This window comes from Carlito syrichta, unplaced genomic scaffold (assembly GCF_000164805.1).
Source record: "Carlito syrichta isolate Samal-C Ts95f unplaced genomic scaffold, Tarsius_syrichta-2.0.1 Scaffold118060, whole genome shotgun sequence".
Taxonomy (NCBI): domain Eukaryota; kingdom Metazoa; phylum Chordata; class Mammalia; order Primates; family Tarsiidae; genus Carlito; species Carlito syrichta.
Window position 1 is genome coordinate 143,411 of NW_007062156.1, and position 14,975 is coordinate 158,385.

The 14,975-nt window shown below is 38.1% G+C and overlaps 1 protein-coding gene across 1 annotated transcript; it reads right to left on the bottom strand.

Annotated features, from left to right (window-relative positions):
- Window positions 1–14,021: 14,021 nt before the first annotated feature.
- POU5F2 (POU domain class 5, transcription factor 2) lies at window positions 14,022–14,975 on the bottom strand (the record flags this gene model as incomplete). Its single annotated transcript, XM_008047899.2, has 1 exon — window positions 14,022–14,975. A coding segment is annotated over one exon (954 nt), but the record flags the coding sequence as incomplete, so codon positions are not given.

Here is a 14,975-nt window from a genome sequence, read left to right on the forward strand (position 1 = left end):
TTGAAATGATTAATTGGGTTGTACAATAGATGAAGTGGGATTAACATAAAGAATTAATAGAAGTCGGGCTCAGTGGCTCAGCCTGTAATCCCACGCCTTTGGGAGGCTGAGGTGAGTGGATTGCCTGAGCTCGCGGGTTCGAGACCCATCTGGGCAACTTGGCGAGACCTCATCTCTACAAAAAAAGAAAAATGAGCCGGGTGTGGTGGCACGCGCCTGTAGTTCCAGCTACTTGGAAGGCTGAGGCAGAAGGATCGCTGGATCCCAGCAGGTCGAGCCTGCGGTGGTCGAGAGCGACCACTGCACTCCAGTCTGGGCGACAGAGTGAGACTCTAACTCAAAAAAAAAAAAGAATTACGAGACTAGGTGTATGCTCACATGTCCAACTAACTGGTCTGTAGCTCCAATGCCATTAAACTATGCTAGGACGTAGGTAGATAGATGAGTGAGCTCAACTCAGGACTTGTAGCTTCTGACTGAAATGAGCAGTACCACAAGAAGGTTTCCCCCAATAGCAGGTCTCAGGCTTCTTGTGGTAATCCATAACCACAGCAAAAATGACTCTGGGCACTGTGCTAGCATTTAGATCAATATCATAATCATAGTTTTGAATGTCAGACAGTTGATGGATCAGTTCAAATGTTTATCATATTGGATCTCGTGTTTAGTTATCTCACACTTTCTCTTATCTTTATCAGAAACCTAAGATCTGACTGTGGCACATATATTAAATGTTTCTGGAGACTGGAGAAACTGATACAAAAACAACCAGGATGGACATATCCAAAACCTTCTTCCAGAAAGAACTCCTCTTCAACTCCATATCGTCTTCATTGGGCTGCCAATTATAATACCATGCCCCACCCCCAACCCCCTCATAGATGTGGATTCTAGACAAGACTGGTCAATCACAGCTGATTCTAAAATGAGATCCCTTTGGCCTCAGTGATATTTGGATGCTAGGGCAGAGAGAAGGCAGTTTCTCTAAGATTATATTGAATAGAAGATGCTGCAACTGCTTGTAGTTACTCTCCATGTCTGTGTGAAAAAAGCCCTGTCTGCAACAAAGAAAAAATGAGAACAATAGGCAAAGAAAAGTAGAGAAGGAGATGAAAGAAGAGTTTTGATGACAGAATTTGAGCCCCAAGATCTAGTGGTACCAGAAGTAGATCTACCTCTAGGTTTTCCAGTTTACATGAATATTTATTTTTATAAGCAGCCTGAATTGGGGTTATGTGGCTAAAAATGAAGAGAGAGTCTGCACTAGTGCAGTAATTGAAAAGAGTAGATTAGACTCAACTTCTTTTTCAATTCCTATAAAACATGAGGTTGATATTCATGTATGCGTGCTTGAATTCATGTGTATATATTTGAATCTATAAAATTACAGTAAATTTTAATAGTGACATTTTAAAATGCTAATACATGTTTGAGGGCAAGAAGTTCCTGGATTAGCCATGTAAACACTATAGATAACTAAATCTGGTTGGCAATCCAAAGTAATTCATATTCCGTTTTCTAATATTTTATAATAATGAAGGAAGGAGGATAGTGGGAGAGGAGAAGGAATTTATTCTCCTGATTATGTTTTTCTTGGCACAATTAAAAGTAGCTTGCATTTGCTGAGAATATACTAGTTTTATTGGGAGAAAAGTGGCATAGAAAATGTACTGGGAAACAAGGAAAAGCTAGTCTAAGAGTGTCGTATTGTGGGTCATTCCTTGAATAAACAATGCACTCACAAACAACTGAGAGCTGGGTACAGCTCTCTTGGGTAGGAAAGCAGAAGCATTGGACATTAAAAGGTTTGGTAAATGCTCTTCCAGAATGAATTTTCATATTGCTTAAACTATAACACGTAAACCACTTTAAGAGCTTGTTGGAATAACTCATCTGGCATTATGATTCGGATGAGCTATATTCTACCTCAAGTTGAGTTACAAATAACTCCAAAAAAAACCCCTCAGTGATCTTAGAATAATTACTTAACTTCCACTTTCTGAATATTCTTATTAAATTCCAGCACAGTTAACTTTTGGAAACCTTCAGCTATTAGCTACATACCCCTGGCTCTTCTCTGTAGATGGTAAGGGTCTGCAAAGGCGATGTTCATGGAATGCACCAAACATGAGCCCACTGCCTGGAACAGACATCTCAAAAACCACACACCTAACACATGCTTCATTATATGCACTTTGGGGGTTATAGAAGTAATAAGAATTCATAAGAAAGGGATCTGTCAGTGCTGGGTCCCAATACATTTTTGGCCTATCTTGAAAAAAATGTACCTGCTGAATAATTTATTCTAAAAAGTGTTACTTGTATTTAAAAACAAAGCACAGTGTCAAGATTCATGAATTTATTGGTGGTCACTTACACTGGCAAATCTACATGATATGGAAAAAATTAATCTTTTTCAAATTCTACAGGGATGTTAAGGACTCATTTTAGAATTTTATAAGGATTAATATATGCATTAAGGCATTTCAGTATCCACAGATGGACACAATAGACTTAATAATAACTGAAGATCTATATACAGTTTCCTCATTTCATAAAAAGGCATTATTAAGAACTGCATTGTTCTTTATGCCTTACTACATACTTTTGAATAATCTTACAAAGGTTTTTTGTTTTTGTTTTTTTAGTTCTTGTTCTCAGAATGACTCTGACCAGGAGTATAGCAATCATTTTTATTTCATATGAGAATAAAACCCAGTTGAATTAATTACTTCTCTTAAGTCAATTGTTTGGTATGCAAATTTATTGATCTCTATTCTATTTCAGTATCATGCTAGGTACTCTCCATGTAATGAGTTGTGGGTAGAAACAGTATGACTGTGTTGCATGATAGGTGACAGGGGTTCTAACCAGATATATATTTTTCACAAACAAGGGCAACTAGGCTTCTATTTAAGACATTGTCTTTGGTGTCTCGTGGTTTCTTCAATTGCCATAATTAGCAAACACTTCCCAGTGGTTTCTTTATGGTATCATAACAAACTTAAAGGGACCAATGAACAGCTTTTTCTCAAAAGCCTGGTGGAGATAATTGACTCTTGAGAAGGGCAGCAGATGTGCAAACCCATGAATTTCTCTAGATTTGCTGATTGGTAGTACCAAGGTAAACCATCAGAAAACTTTATGCCAGTACTAAATTACTTTAGCTCCTGGAAGAAAGGCCTTCAACTTAGTATTATGACTTAGATTGTTTGATATAAGTCAATATAAGAACCAGCCATATGAAGAATGATTTTGTGTCTTGAATAACAACATCAACAAAAGTACTACAATGAAAGAAATTATCTATTGTGTTGCTCAACATCTCCTTAAGATGGGTATATTAATCTTTACATTTAACGCTAAGAAAATATCTCTTATTTTCATTTAATGTTAAGAAAATATTTCTCCTCCACATTTAATCACTACATTTAACTCTTAATTGCAGTAACTAATCACAACCTAGGTTTTCAGTTAAAACAAACTTCCTTCACTTTGCTTCCCATGACTTTTGGTCTTCCCTTCTCTCCTTCTCACCCCCTATACTCAACAACTCCTAGTTATCCTTCAAGTCTTAGCTCAAGTCCTGTTCTTAAGAATGTTCCCACATATCCCTCCCCAAGACATCTAGTCCTTTCTGTGTGGTGTTTCTTTGCCCATTCCTTTAACGCTGTTACTTGGTAAAACAATCCTTGATTTTCTCATTTTTTCCTCTATTTAGCCTGTAGGCTCCTTTCTGACTCTGAATCTTCATTCAGTGTCTAGCCCTTACCAGGTGCATTTTAGATGTTTATCACTGAGGGAAAAAGTACAGAAGCACAAGGTTACTGCTTATAAGGATTCAAGGATGTAGAAATTGGAGGAAAAGCTGACTTGGTTTGGGGCCACAACAAGGATGTGTAGGAGACAGCCAAAACTGCCATGCTGGGTATTATTAGTTAGCCCATCATGTTCTGGTGCATTACGGTCTTCATAGCTTATATTTTGCATAATATATCTACAACATGAATATTAATATATAGGTACACATGTTTTTAGAAGAACAATGTAAATAAATGAGAAGCTAAATCAGTGCTTATGTATAGTTTAAAAATTTAATAATATCTGCAGAAAAAATAGCAAGATAAAAATACATAGTCAGATAATGTAAGAAAATAAATATGCATATTTGTGATTAGGGTAATTAAAGTTTTACGTTGAGTCTTAGAATGCATATGGGAGTAAACGTGCTAAAGATTTATAAGATGTTCCTCTGAATACATGGGATCATTATTACCCTTATTAGAACAATGACGAAAAATCTATACTTGCATTTTCATAGAAAGTGGTATTTCATTTATATATGGTTTTATTTCAACTGTAGTATCACTGGATCAACTGTGAGAAAATATTGAAATCTCACAAATTCAAGCACCTTCTGTTTCCTAAATGTTCACATGGTGTATATATGTGCACAGAGAATGTTCACCAAATAAATTGTTTACTAACTAATGCAAGAAACTCAGTTTAAAAATAAAAACGATATAATTTTTTTTTATGGAGTGTGCCATTTCTGGAAACTCAAATAAAAAGGATAAAGATTCTTTCACTTCTCATTTAAAAGCATTACATATTTGTTAGTATTTTACTTAAAATTTCTTGGCCCAGAAGACAAAAATTTATGGCTCTAGATTAGTTACTTTAATGATGTGACACAGAAGCAGCAGAACATTCTTTTTTTTACTTATGGTGTTCATGTGATTGCCTTCTCAGGAACATAAAGAATAACACACTAAATCCCTGTATGGGAAGCATTTTTCTACCTCTTCTCTTTAGTTTAAATCTCATTAATACATTTTGCAAGTAGACAGGTACAACATTTTTTTTTTGAAATGAGGTGATCTTTTAAAATATTTGCATGCATTGAATGGATGATTATTACAGAAATAATGATTTATAGCTAATCTATTTTTAAAATGTAGCATCTACTTAGATTTAGCAATATTACTTAAACCGTTTATGAAAACAATTACCATCTAAATTTTTTCCTTTGCTGTTTGAACTTTGCTGTTCATAAATTTAACATAATGATGACAAATTAAGGGCAAGTCATGTGACCATTTTCTGTTATATTAGCTTGATAAGATTAGTGGTTGACAATGCTTAGCAAAAAGTGATAGGGCTTTTTCAGTAGGTTCACATATCAGTTTTTCTGAGGAAATTAAGAATTGCATCTTTATCAAAATATCCCAAATTTTCCTCCTTAAGATAAAGTTTCTCAATCTTACCGATGAGAGTTCAATTGTTCTGCTTGGCAAATAGAAATAAGTAACTACTGTAATTCTTCAGTCCAGAGGGAATAAATCTTATTTTTCTTAAAATTTTTCTGAGCGGGTAATCCTGGAGTAGTGGTATTATCTGAATGCAGATTTGGGACTATTTGACTCTATGGCTAATACTCTTCCCTTCCCATCATACCACTTTATTTAACTTCTCTGAAGGAAAAAAAATAAACAAGTCTTCCTGCCTTCCTACACCTGCTCCCCCAACACATACCTACCCACCTTCTCTCTGTATCAGGAGTAGTCGGTGTTAAACATTGAACTGCCTCTCCTCCAAAATTTATATGTTGAAGTACTAAGCTCTAAGGCCTTAGAGTGTGACCTTATTTGCTGATAGGATCTTCACAGCAGGAATCAAGTCAAAATGAAGTCATTAGGGTGGGACCTAATCTAATATGACTGGTGTCCATATACAAAGGGGAAATTGAGACACAGAGACATTCAGAGAGGGATGATGATATGAAGAGACAATAGAAAGCAGATGGCTATCTTAGGCCAGGGAGAGGGAACTGGAGCAGATTCTTTCCTCACAGTCTTCAGAAGGAACCAACCCTGCCCATATGTCGATTTCAGATTCCAGCCACCAGAACTGAGGGACGACAAGTTTCTGCTGTTTAAGCCACCTAATTTGTGGCACTTTGTTCGGCAGCCCTAACAAATTAACATAGCAGGCTTTAGACAGAAAGGCTAGTATGAACAAAGGCAGTACTGAGCACGCATTTGGGAGAGACAATTGAGAAGCAGGAGATCGGGAAGGGAAGGAGAATTGGGAATCACAGCATGAGGACCAGTGTCCCCTACTCTGCCTATTCCTATACTCTGCATCGTCTTAGTGCCCACATTCCATCTGTAGAACATTGCTTTCTTCTTCCTCATGAAGACTCATACTATTACTATAGGCTAGACACAACCTTAGAAATCATTCCTTTCAATTCTATAATTCTACAGGATTTTTCAAAGTCTTTATCTAAATCCTCCAAATCAAAACCTTACCACCTACCTAGTTGTCACTTGACAGCTAAGAAAACAGACCCTTATAATTGCATTTCAGTTATTATAATCCCCAAAACTGTTTCCCAATATCAGACAGTAAGTATTCAGGCAACTGAGACTAAATGACTCTACTTTTTCTGTTCTTTCATTTATTCAGTTTGGCTACCAATTGTTGAGCATCTACTATGTAAAAGTTCCTAGAGATGCAAAATGGTGACTTATGAACTATAAGTAAATTACAGATAAGGAAGGTATAGTGGCAGCATAACAAAAAAAAAGGACTGAATGCTCACTGTGCAAAAGGGAAGTCTTAGAGATTTCTTTCTATACTAGTGAATTTTATCCTTATGACAAATCTCACCCAGTGGATTACTAGATATATTTTGCAATGAGAAACTGAAGCTGAAAAAGTAACTCATTCAGAGTGACAAAGATTGTAGGTTATTGAGTTGGGATTTGAACCCAGAAATGCCTCTCTCCTAAGCAATGCCTTGGTTATAAGACCGTACTTCCTCTGCAGGTACCTCTGGTTTAGGATATGTGTTAACAATTGATGTTATCAGAGGAATACTTATATAAAAGGAGGACTTTAAATCTAAATGAAGAATCTCAAGACTTTATCTTACCCCCACTACAGTATGCTTATTACATGTTGTAATCACATGTTTACTTATTTAATGTCTGGATGCTTTGCCAGACTTTTAGCTCCTTGAGGGTCAGGCTGAGCTTTTGGTCACCATTGCACCTAGGGCACTACCTGCTACATAGAGTATTCAATATTTGTTACAACAAACAACTCGTTTACATTTTAATTAGGCTGGTATCATGGCTGAATGGTTTCCCCACAAAAATTCATATGTTGGAGCCTAAACCCCAGTATTTTAGAATGGGACTATATTTGGAGATAGGGTCTTTAGAAATAATTAAATTCAAGTGAGGTCATTAAGGTAGGTCCTAATCCAATATCGCTGGTGTCCTTATAAAAAGAGGAAATATGGATACAGACACATAGAAAAGAAAGACAATGGGAAGGTAAGGGAGAAGATAGCAATCTACAAGTCAAGGAAAGAGGCCTGATCCTTCCCTCATAACCCTCAGAAGGAACCAACCCTGCCCAGCCTGATCTCAGATCTCTAACCTCCAGAACTGTACAAATATCCATTTCTGCTGTTTAAGTCACCCAATCTGTGGTACTGCTTGTCAGCCCTAAAAACCAATACAATGGTGTAATGAAACAATTTCTCTTTAAATAAAGAAAGGTATTTGTTAAGATTTTCCTCTACTCAGTCAATAGTATTCAGTTTTAAAGCTGGCCCAGGAACATTATCTTCCACCCTAAAATAATAAATCAACTGAATGCTTTTTATATACTGCCCTGGCCGCTGGATCTCATCCTAGAAGAGGGTCTGCATCATACATCTTGGAATGAAAAAGAGGACTAACCATTGAACAATACAGTTATTCCTTCGGAGAAAAAAAAATAACACTCAGGCTGTAGTTTTACAAAAGAATACTGAATTTAAAATGTAGTGAATCTCAGGAAAGTTTTTATTTTTCCTTTTCTGACCAGTCTTTGGAGAGTCAGTAGAGTAAGTGAAGCTAAGTTTGTATTTTGCCATTTTATTAGAACTTGAAGGAAGAAAACCTAAGTAGTCCAAGTTCAAGACCAAAGTAGCTAATTCGACATTGAGCGGAATCTGTAGTAGTGCTCCTAGCTAAAGTGGTAGAGAGGCAGTTCAACAGACCTGCGTGCTGGATTGTTCTGGAGGTAGCCTCTTAGGTAAACCATGTGGTCTCTCCAAAACTTCCTGTCATGTTTCTCTTCACTAGTGTAGCCAGTATAATGACAATGCCTTGTTTTAAGGACTTGCAGGGAATTGGGTTGGAGTCACGTCATGACAGTTCATCTTTCAACTGGCTGGGGATGTGATCACAAGAACTGACCCTGCCTTCCAACTTAGAATTCCACAGAGCTCATTTCTATTCATTTGCTTTCTTCAAAAATGACAAGCAAGGAGGATTCTACTGTGTTAAAATCAGGATTTGATATTTTCAAATGCTTTTTAAGATTGAAAAGTAAACATTCAGAAAAATGAAAATGACTTGGGCTTATATTATATTCTAAATATGGGTTAACTACACAGAGGTATATAAACACACTAATTGTAATTGTAAATTACCATGTTGTGCAGGAAAACAGACATATGGCAGGTGTCTTCACTCACTGTGCTACACTCAGCTCTTTAACATTAATGGACATCTGGTTAAAAAAAAAACTAAATTTTTTGCAATGTTTTTCTAACTTATGTGCCTCTGTACTCCTCCATTTAGAGAACTGCCCTTCTTTTACAGAAATTACAAATGTGATTAAAAATAAAAAGGCCAGATTATTATACCCTTTTACATATTGCTTTACAAGAATAAATTACTATTTTAAGGAAAAAGAAGACTGAGAAAATGATATTTTTTGAACCCTATATTTCCTAGAGCCCTCCTTAAAAATAATTTCTTGGATTTTTTAAATTGTACAACTAATAAACACAGAAAAAAATTCTAAAAAGTCACCAAAAAAAGCAATACTTAAATATACTTAAAATTTTCTCTATATAATATATGTATTTATATTTATTTTTTATTTTCTTTCTACTTATTTTTATTTTTTAAAATTTATTTTAGAGTTGTGGGGTACAAGTTGGAATTTACTACATAAGTAAGTTGCATGCAGGTGAAGTTTGCGCTTCTAGCTGGCCATATCTCTCCCTAATAGTGGACCCGGTTCCTAGTGTGTTTCCCCGTGCCCCCCCCTTTCCTCCCCTTGCAGTGTCCAGTACCTGCCCCCACCCCCGTGCTAGTGTGACCAGAGTTCAGGGCCTGCTTATGAGTAAAAACATGCAATCTTCAGTTCTTTATTTCTATAATAGTTCATTTATTATGATAGTCTCCAGCCGCATCCAAGTTGCTGTGAAGGCCATGACTCTGTTCTTCTTTATGGCTGCATAATATTCCATCGTGTAGTATGCATATTTTTTAAAAATGGTATAATGAAATTTAATAAGTTGTTTTGTTTCATTCAACAATCTACTCTGAACCTTGTCAAAAAGTGTGGTTCTGTAACACAATCTTAACTGTATATGATATTCTCTTTTATGTACTTAACCCTTTGTTAAACATTTAGGTTGTTTCTAATTTTTTTGTTAAAATTCTTTTTAGTTGCTATGATGACCATATTGCTAAATCTTTATATACATATACACAATTATTTTCTTATAAAAGTTTTCAAAGTTGAAACGGGAATGCACATTTTAAAAGCTTTTCATATGAAATAACTTATAGTCATTCAAGAAGGTTGTACCAGTTCATATTCCAGTAAACAGAGTGGCCAAACATTTGTTTCTGTTATTTTGTCCATCATCACTATATTGTTTAAATAACTCCAAGATTATACTCTTATCTTCAAAACTTCCTTAACTCTTTTCCCAAGTTTAATCTTTCAGTTTAGAATTCCTTTGTCAAGTACCACATTCCACTAGGATTTTATTGAAATGGCATTGTAGTTTTCACTTTAAAAACATTGTTCTACATAGATAATACCATTGTGCACTCTAAAGAGAATTCATCATGAATAGATTCTGCCAGGAAAACCAATACTGTTTAGTAAGCAAGACTATTTCTAGAAAAACACTATAAACAAAGTGGCTATTTTGAAAAATAAATTCCCATGACACCACGTTAGTATAATAAACAAGAATATACAGCATATATATTTAAAAATATGAAATTAGAGAAATAGATGCTGATTTAAGAAAAAAAGATAATGTTTTGGAATAAGGGCAGATTTCCTAACACCTTATGATTTCTTAAACAATATATTAAAAAAGAAACACTTAGGAAAAAGAGAAGTTGTTTTCTATGATATAAATTTAAAGTGCCAAGAACTGATAAAAGTATAAGAAGAGGAAAGGCAATAATCAATACAGTAGTTAGTCTGAACTTGAAAGACTTATGTAAAAAGCAATTCAGGCAAAACAGCTTGATGCTACACTGAGCTGGCTATATCCAGAAAATACAGATTTGAAGAAAACCAGAAATTACCAACTACACGGGTACTACCAAGGGAAATCTACTGAAAAGGTGGCCAAAGGAAAGATGCTTCTTAAATTCTGAAATTGCAGTTCTAAAAAGACCATGGTTTCCTTTGAAAATCTGATGAAGGCTATCAACCATTTTTAACGAAAATGCAAATACATACAAACACACTATTCTGCTTATACCCTAAAGGTGTTCAGTGCCTTCAAATTAAGAATACCTGCCTTGTCTGAAGGAAACATGATAATGGAAACATTTGATAAAGACACATTTTCAGAATGACAGTGAAGATCTATCAAACCAAGTGGTTGGAATTTATTATTTAAATTGAGGTAGGAAAAATCTGGCAGATATGAATGAAGGCTTTGGACTGCTGTTTGACATCCGCCTCTACTAACTACTCGACTGAAATTACATTCACTAAAAGGACCAATGGCATTTTTGTTACTGAATTATGCCGTACTTGATTTCTTATGTTACTTGATCTCTATAACAGGTAACACTGTTAACCACTTAACACCGTATTTTTGGTTTTCTCTCAAAGGGTGGTTTCTTCTTAGTTTTGAGGGTTCTTATTACAATTTCTACATACAATCTTAAATCTCTGAAAAATCTGATATCACTCCAGTTTCAAGGTGCTGTTTCTCTTTTCACAAGTCAAGAGAACCAGTGATGGAAAATCTCATCTTAAATGATGTAAACGTTGATTGGTGACACATACCAGGACTTGCCTAAGCAGAGGTAGAGCAAATGTGTAGAGGACATTAGTTGTGCAGGTATAGAGGTGGGCCCTAGGAGCTGTTCACCACTTCTCCAAATCTGCAGGAGCCGCAGAAGAATTGATGGAGCAGCCTGGTTCACTAACTTAACATGGATCTTCAGTGCTCTACCTTCAGACTCTGACAAGAAGAAAATGCATTTATCTGTCAAACTGGATCCCTGCAGTTCATGTGTGGGAAATGGTCTCTCCGGGATGTTGTGAAGTTGGAATCAGAGATCCAGGCACCAATTCGGCTTTCTCCCCTAGAGGAGACTGTGGACTCACTGTCACTGAGTTTGGTTCAAGAATCAAAAACAGCTTGTTTCTACATATTATCTTAAATGGAAGCATTAAGAGCAGAGATTAAGTTTTTCTTGAGCAGTGATGTAAGCCCCAAGGATAAAAATGCTGTAGTGTTGAAATGAAGCTTCTCCACATCTGTGGGGACCTACTTTGGGCACTATCATCAGAGACGTCGGACCATAGGAAGCTGTGCTGATATGTGATTCATTCGCACCTGCTCTATGGCCATCATCTTTCCAATATGAGTCTGAATTCTTGACTAAATAAACTGGAAACACAATCTAATCTTTTAAGCGTCCAAGTGTAATCACTCTCTTTCTCTATTCATTGTCCACTTGAAACAATGCAGTTTATTGCTATGTTCTGAAAATTAAATCTGTCACAATTTTTTCTCCAGAATTAGGTAACTTTAAAAGGGTGAGAGGCTGACATCATGACTCTTGCCTGCAGTCCCAGAACTTTGGGAGGTCAAGGTGGGAAGATCACTTAAGATCAGGAGTTCGAGACCAGGTTGGGCAACATAGCAAGACCCCCAACTCTACAGAAAATTAAAAAAAAAAAAACAACTTATCTGGGTATGGTGGTGTGAGCCTGTATTCCCAGCTTAAGAGACTGAGGTGGGAGGATGACTTGAGCTCGGGAGGTTGAGACTACAGTGAGCTATGATCATGCCACTGCACTCCAGATCAGGACAGAGCAAGATCCTGTCTCTTAAAAAAATTAAAATTAAAATAATTAGAAAGACATAAGTGCTACATGAATATTTATTTGACCTTTGTCTTCAACGCACTTCACCAAAAGTCCATTCCAGAAAACTGAACCACATCCGAGGTTGTCCCATGCTGTGGAGTAAGGAACCCAAAACTTGGTTCCATCACCCAGTGGCAGGTCACCTAATCTTACAAGGATATAGTGAGAATGAGAACAATATGGAAAAAATGCCTAGGCCTCCTGATTGTGGGTGCAATGGTGGTGATAGTTTTGGGAAAGGAAGTAGTAGCACTGGTAGTTATGATCCTGCAAAATACAGGATACTGTACATCCTTTAAACATCTTTTACTTATACCAGATGAATTGATGAAAACCAATACCCTTTCATAGAAAAGCATCCAATAACCTAGGAACTAGAAGAAAATTTATCAACATGATAAAGCCTATATATAAAAAAGCCACAGCTAACATTATACTCAACGGTGAAAAGACACAAAGTTTTTCTCCTAAGACTAGAAACAGAGAAAAAAAATCAATAGTATTTCTATCCACTAGCAATTAGCAATCTGAAAAGGAAATTAAGAAAACAATTCTCAATGGTATTCAAAAGAATAAAAAACTAAGAATAACTATAGCCAAGGAAGTTAAAGGCTTGTACACTGAAAACTATAAAGCACTGCTTAAAGAAATTAAAGACACAAGTAAATGGAAAGAAGGCCAGAAGTGGTGGCTCACACCTGTAATCTCAGCAATTTGGGAGGTTGAGGCAAGTGAATTGCTTGAGTCCAGGAGTTTAAGACCAGCCTGGGCAGCATAGTAAGGCCTCATCTCTACAAAAAAATAAAAGCATTAGCCATCTGTGGTGGCACCTGCCTGTAGTCCCAGCTACTTGGGAGGTTGAGGTGGAAAAGATTGCCTGAGCCCAGGAGTTTGAGGCTGTAGCAAGTTGACCAGGATCATGCCACTGTATTCCAGCCAGGGTGACAGAGTGAGACCCCCGACTCAAAATAAATAAATAAATGGAAAGAAGTCCTGTGTTCCTGAATTGAAAGACAATATTTTAAGATGGCAATATTCTCCAAGGCAGTATGCAGATTAGATGCCATCCCTAACAAAATCTCCATAGTTCTTTGGACAGAAACAGAAAAACTGATCCTAAAATTCAAATGGAATTTCAAGTGACCCAGAATGGCCAAAAATATTAAAAACAATAATATAAACCAGTAGAACAGAGTTGAGAGTACAGACTTAATTCCTCATATGTGTTGTAACTGATGTTTGACAAGGGTGTCATGATCATTCAATGGAGAAAGAACATGCTCCTCAACAAATGGTGCTTGGAAAATTGGGTATCAACATGCAAAAGAACTTTACACCATATACAAAAATTAACGCAGAATGAACCAAATACCTAAGTTTAAGAGATAAAACTATAAAATTTAAGGGAGCAAATCTTCATAACTTTGGGATTTGGCAACATCAAAAGCATAAGCAACAAAACAAAAAATGAGTAACTTCAACTTAACAAACTTTAAAACATTTGTATATCAAAGGACACTGTCAAAAGAGTGAAAGGACAACCCACAGATATTGAAATCATCTCTATATTGTAATGTCCCTTAAAACCAAGGCTAGGGAAAAACACAAAACAGCAATAAACGTCAACTTCTCTCCCAAAATTTTCCTAAACAACCCCCACCCCCACCCCCTATTATGTGTTTGTAACTTCTTCTTTAGACACTGAGTGAAGAATGTAAGGCTAAAAGCCCTGAAGTGAGCCCCAGGGACGTTTACCTGGGCTTTTCCTTCTCCTCCCTCTATCTTTCCTGAAGGGCAGCTCCTCAGCTCTAAATCCTGGGGAGGCCCAAGGTGGAGGCTGGAGTGTGGGGGATGGCTCCCTTCACAGAGAAAGGGACAGAGGAGTACAGGGGGGTAAAGTGGGATCCCCCATGGTGGGGGCCATCAAAACGGAGCAGTGGTGCTGAGGGAAAGCACGCCAGGGCCCCTGGGCGAGGAGGCCCGGCTGCCCTCACTGACCCCTGCGGGGACGCATTCTCAGTCAGCTGAGGGCCCATCTTGCTTCGGTCCTCGAACCAGCCTCGGACCAGGTCCTTCTGCAGCCAGAGGCACCTGGCGATGAAGCTGACTTGCTGTGGGGTGGGCTTCGGACACTGCAGGAAGAGTCTTTCCAGGCTCTTTCTGACCCGTTTCTCACTGCTGGCCCGTCTCGACTTCCGAACTTGCAGCAAGATCATCTCCATTTTGCAGAGGCCCAGAAGGTTCTCCGCGCCCACTTCCTGCAGCCACATTTTCAGCAGGGGCTGCAGCCTCCACATGCTGGCGAGACTCAGCTGCCGGGCCTCGAAGCGGCAGATGGTGGTCTGGCTGAGCACCTTCCCGAACAGGGCCCCCACCGCACACCCCACGTCGGCCTGCGAGTACCCCAGGGCCATCCTCCTCCGCCTCAGCTCCTCGGCCAGCTGCTCCAGCTCGCTCTTGATGGCGGAGACGTCCTCAGGTGGCGCTGACGTCGGGATGCTGCGCAGGACAATGTAGGGTCCTAGGCAGGGCCCCACGGAGGTCCCGGGGCAGGCACCCTGGCACAGGCTTTGGAGCTGGGACCCTGGCTTTCCGGTCCCCGGCTGAGGCCCGCAGGGTCCCATCCCGCCCTGGGATTCATTCGTCAGGGGACCCAGGGGCGTTCCCCAAACCTCAGGACCTGGGCAGACCCCGGGTCTAACCACCAGCCTGCCAGGAGTGGCCTGGTTGCTCAGCCAGGTCGGAGTGTCAACCCACACGGG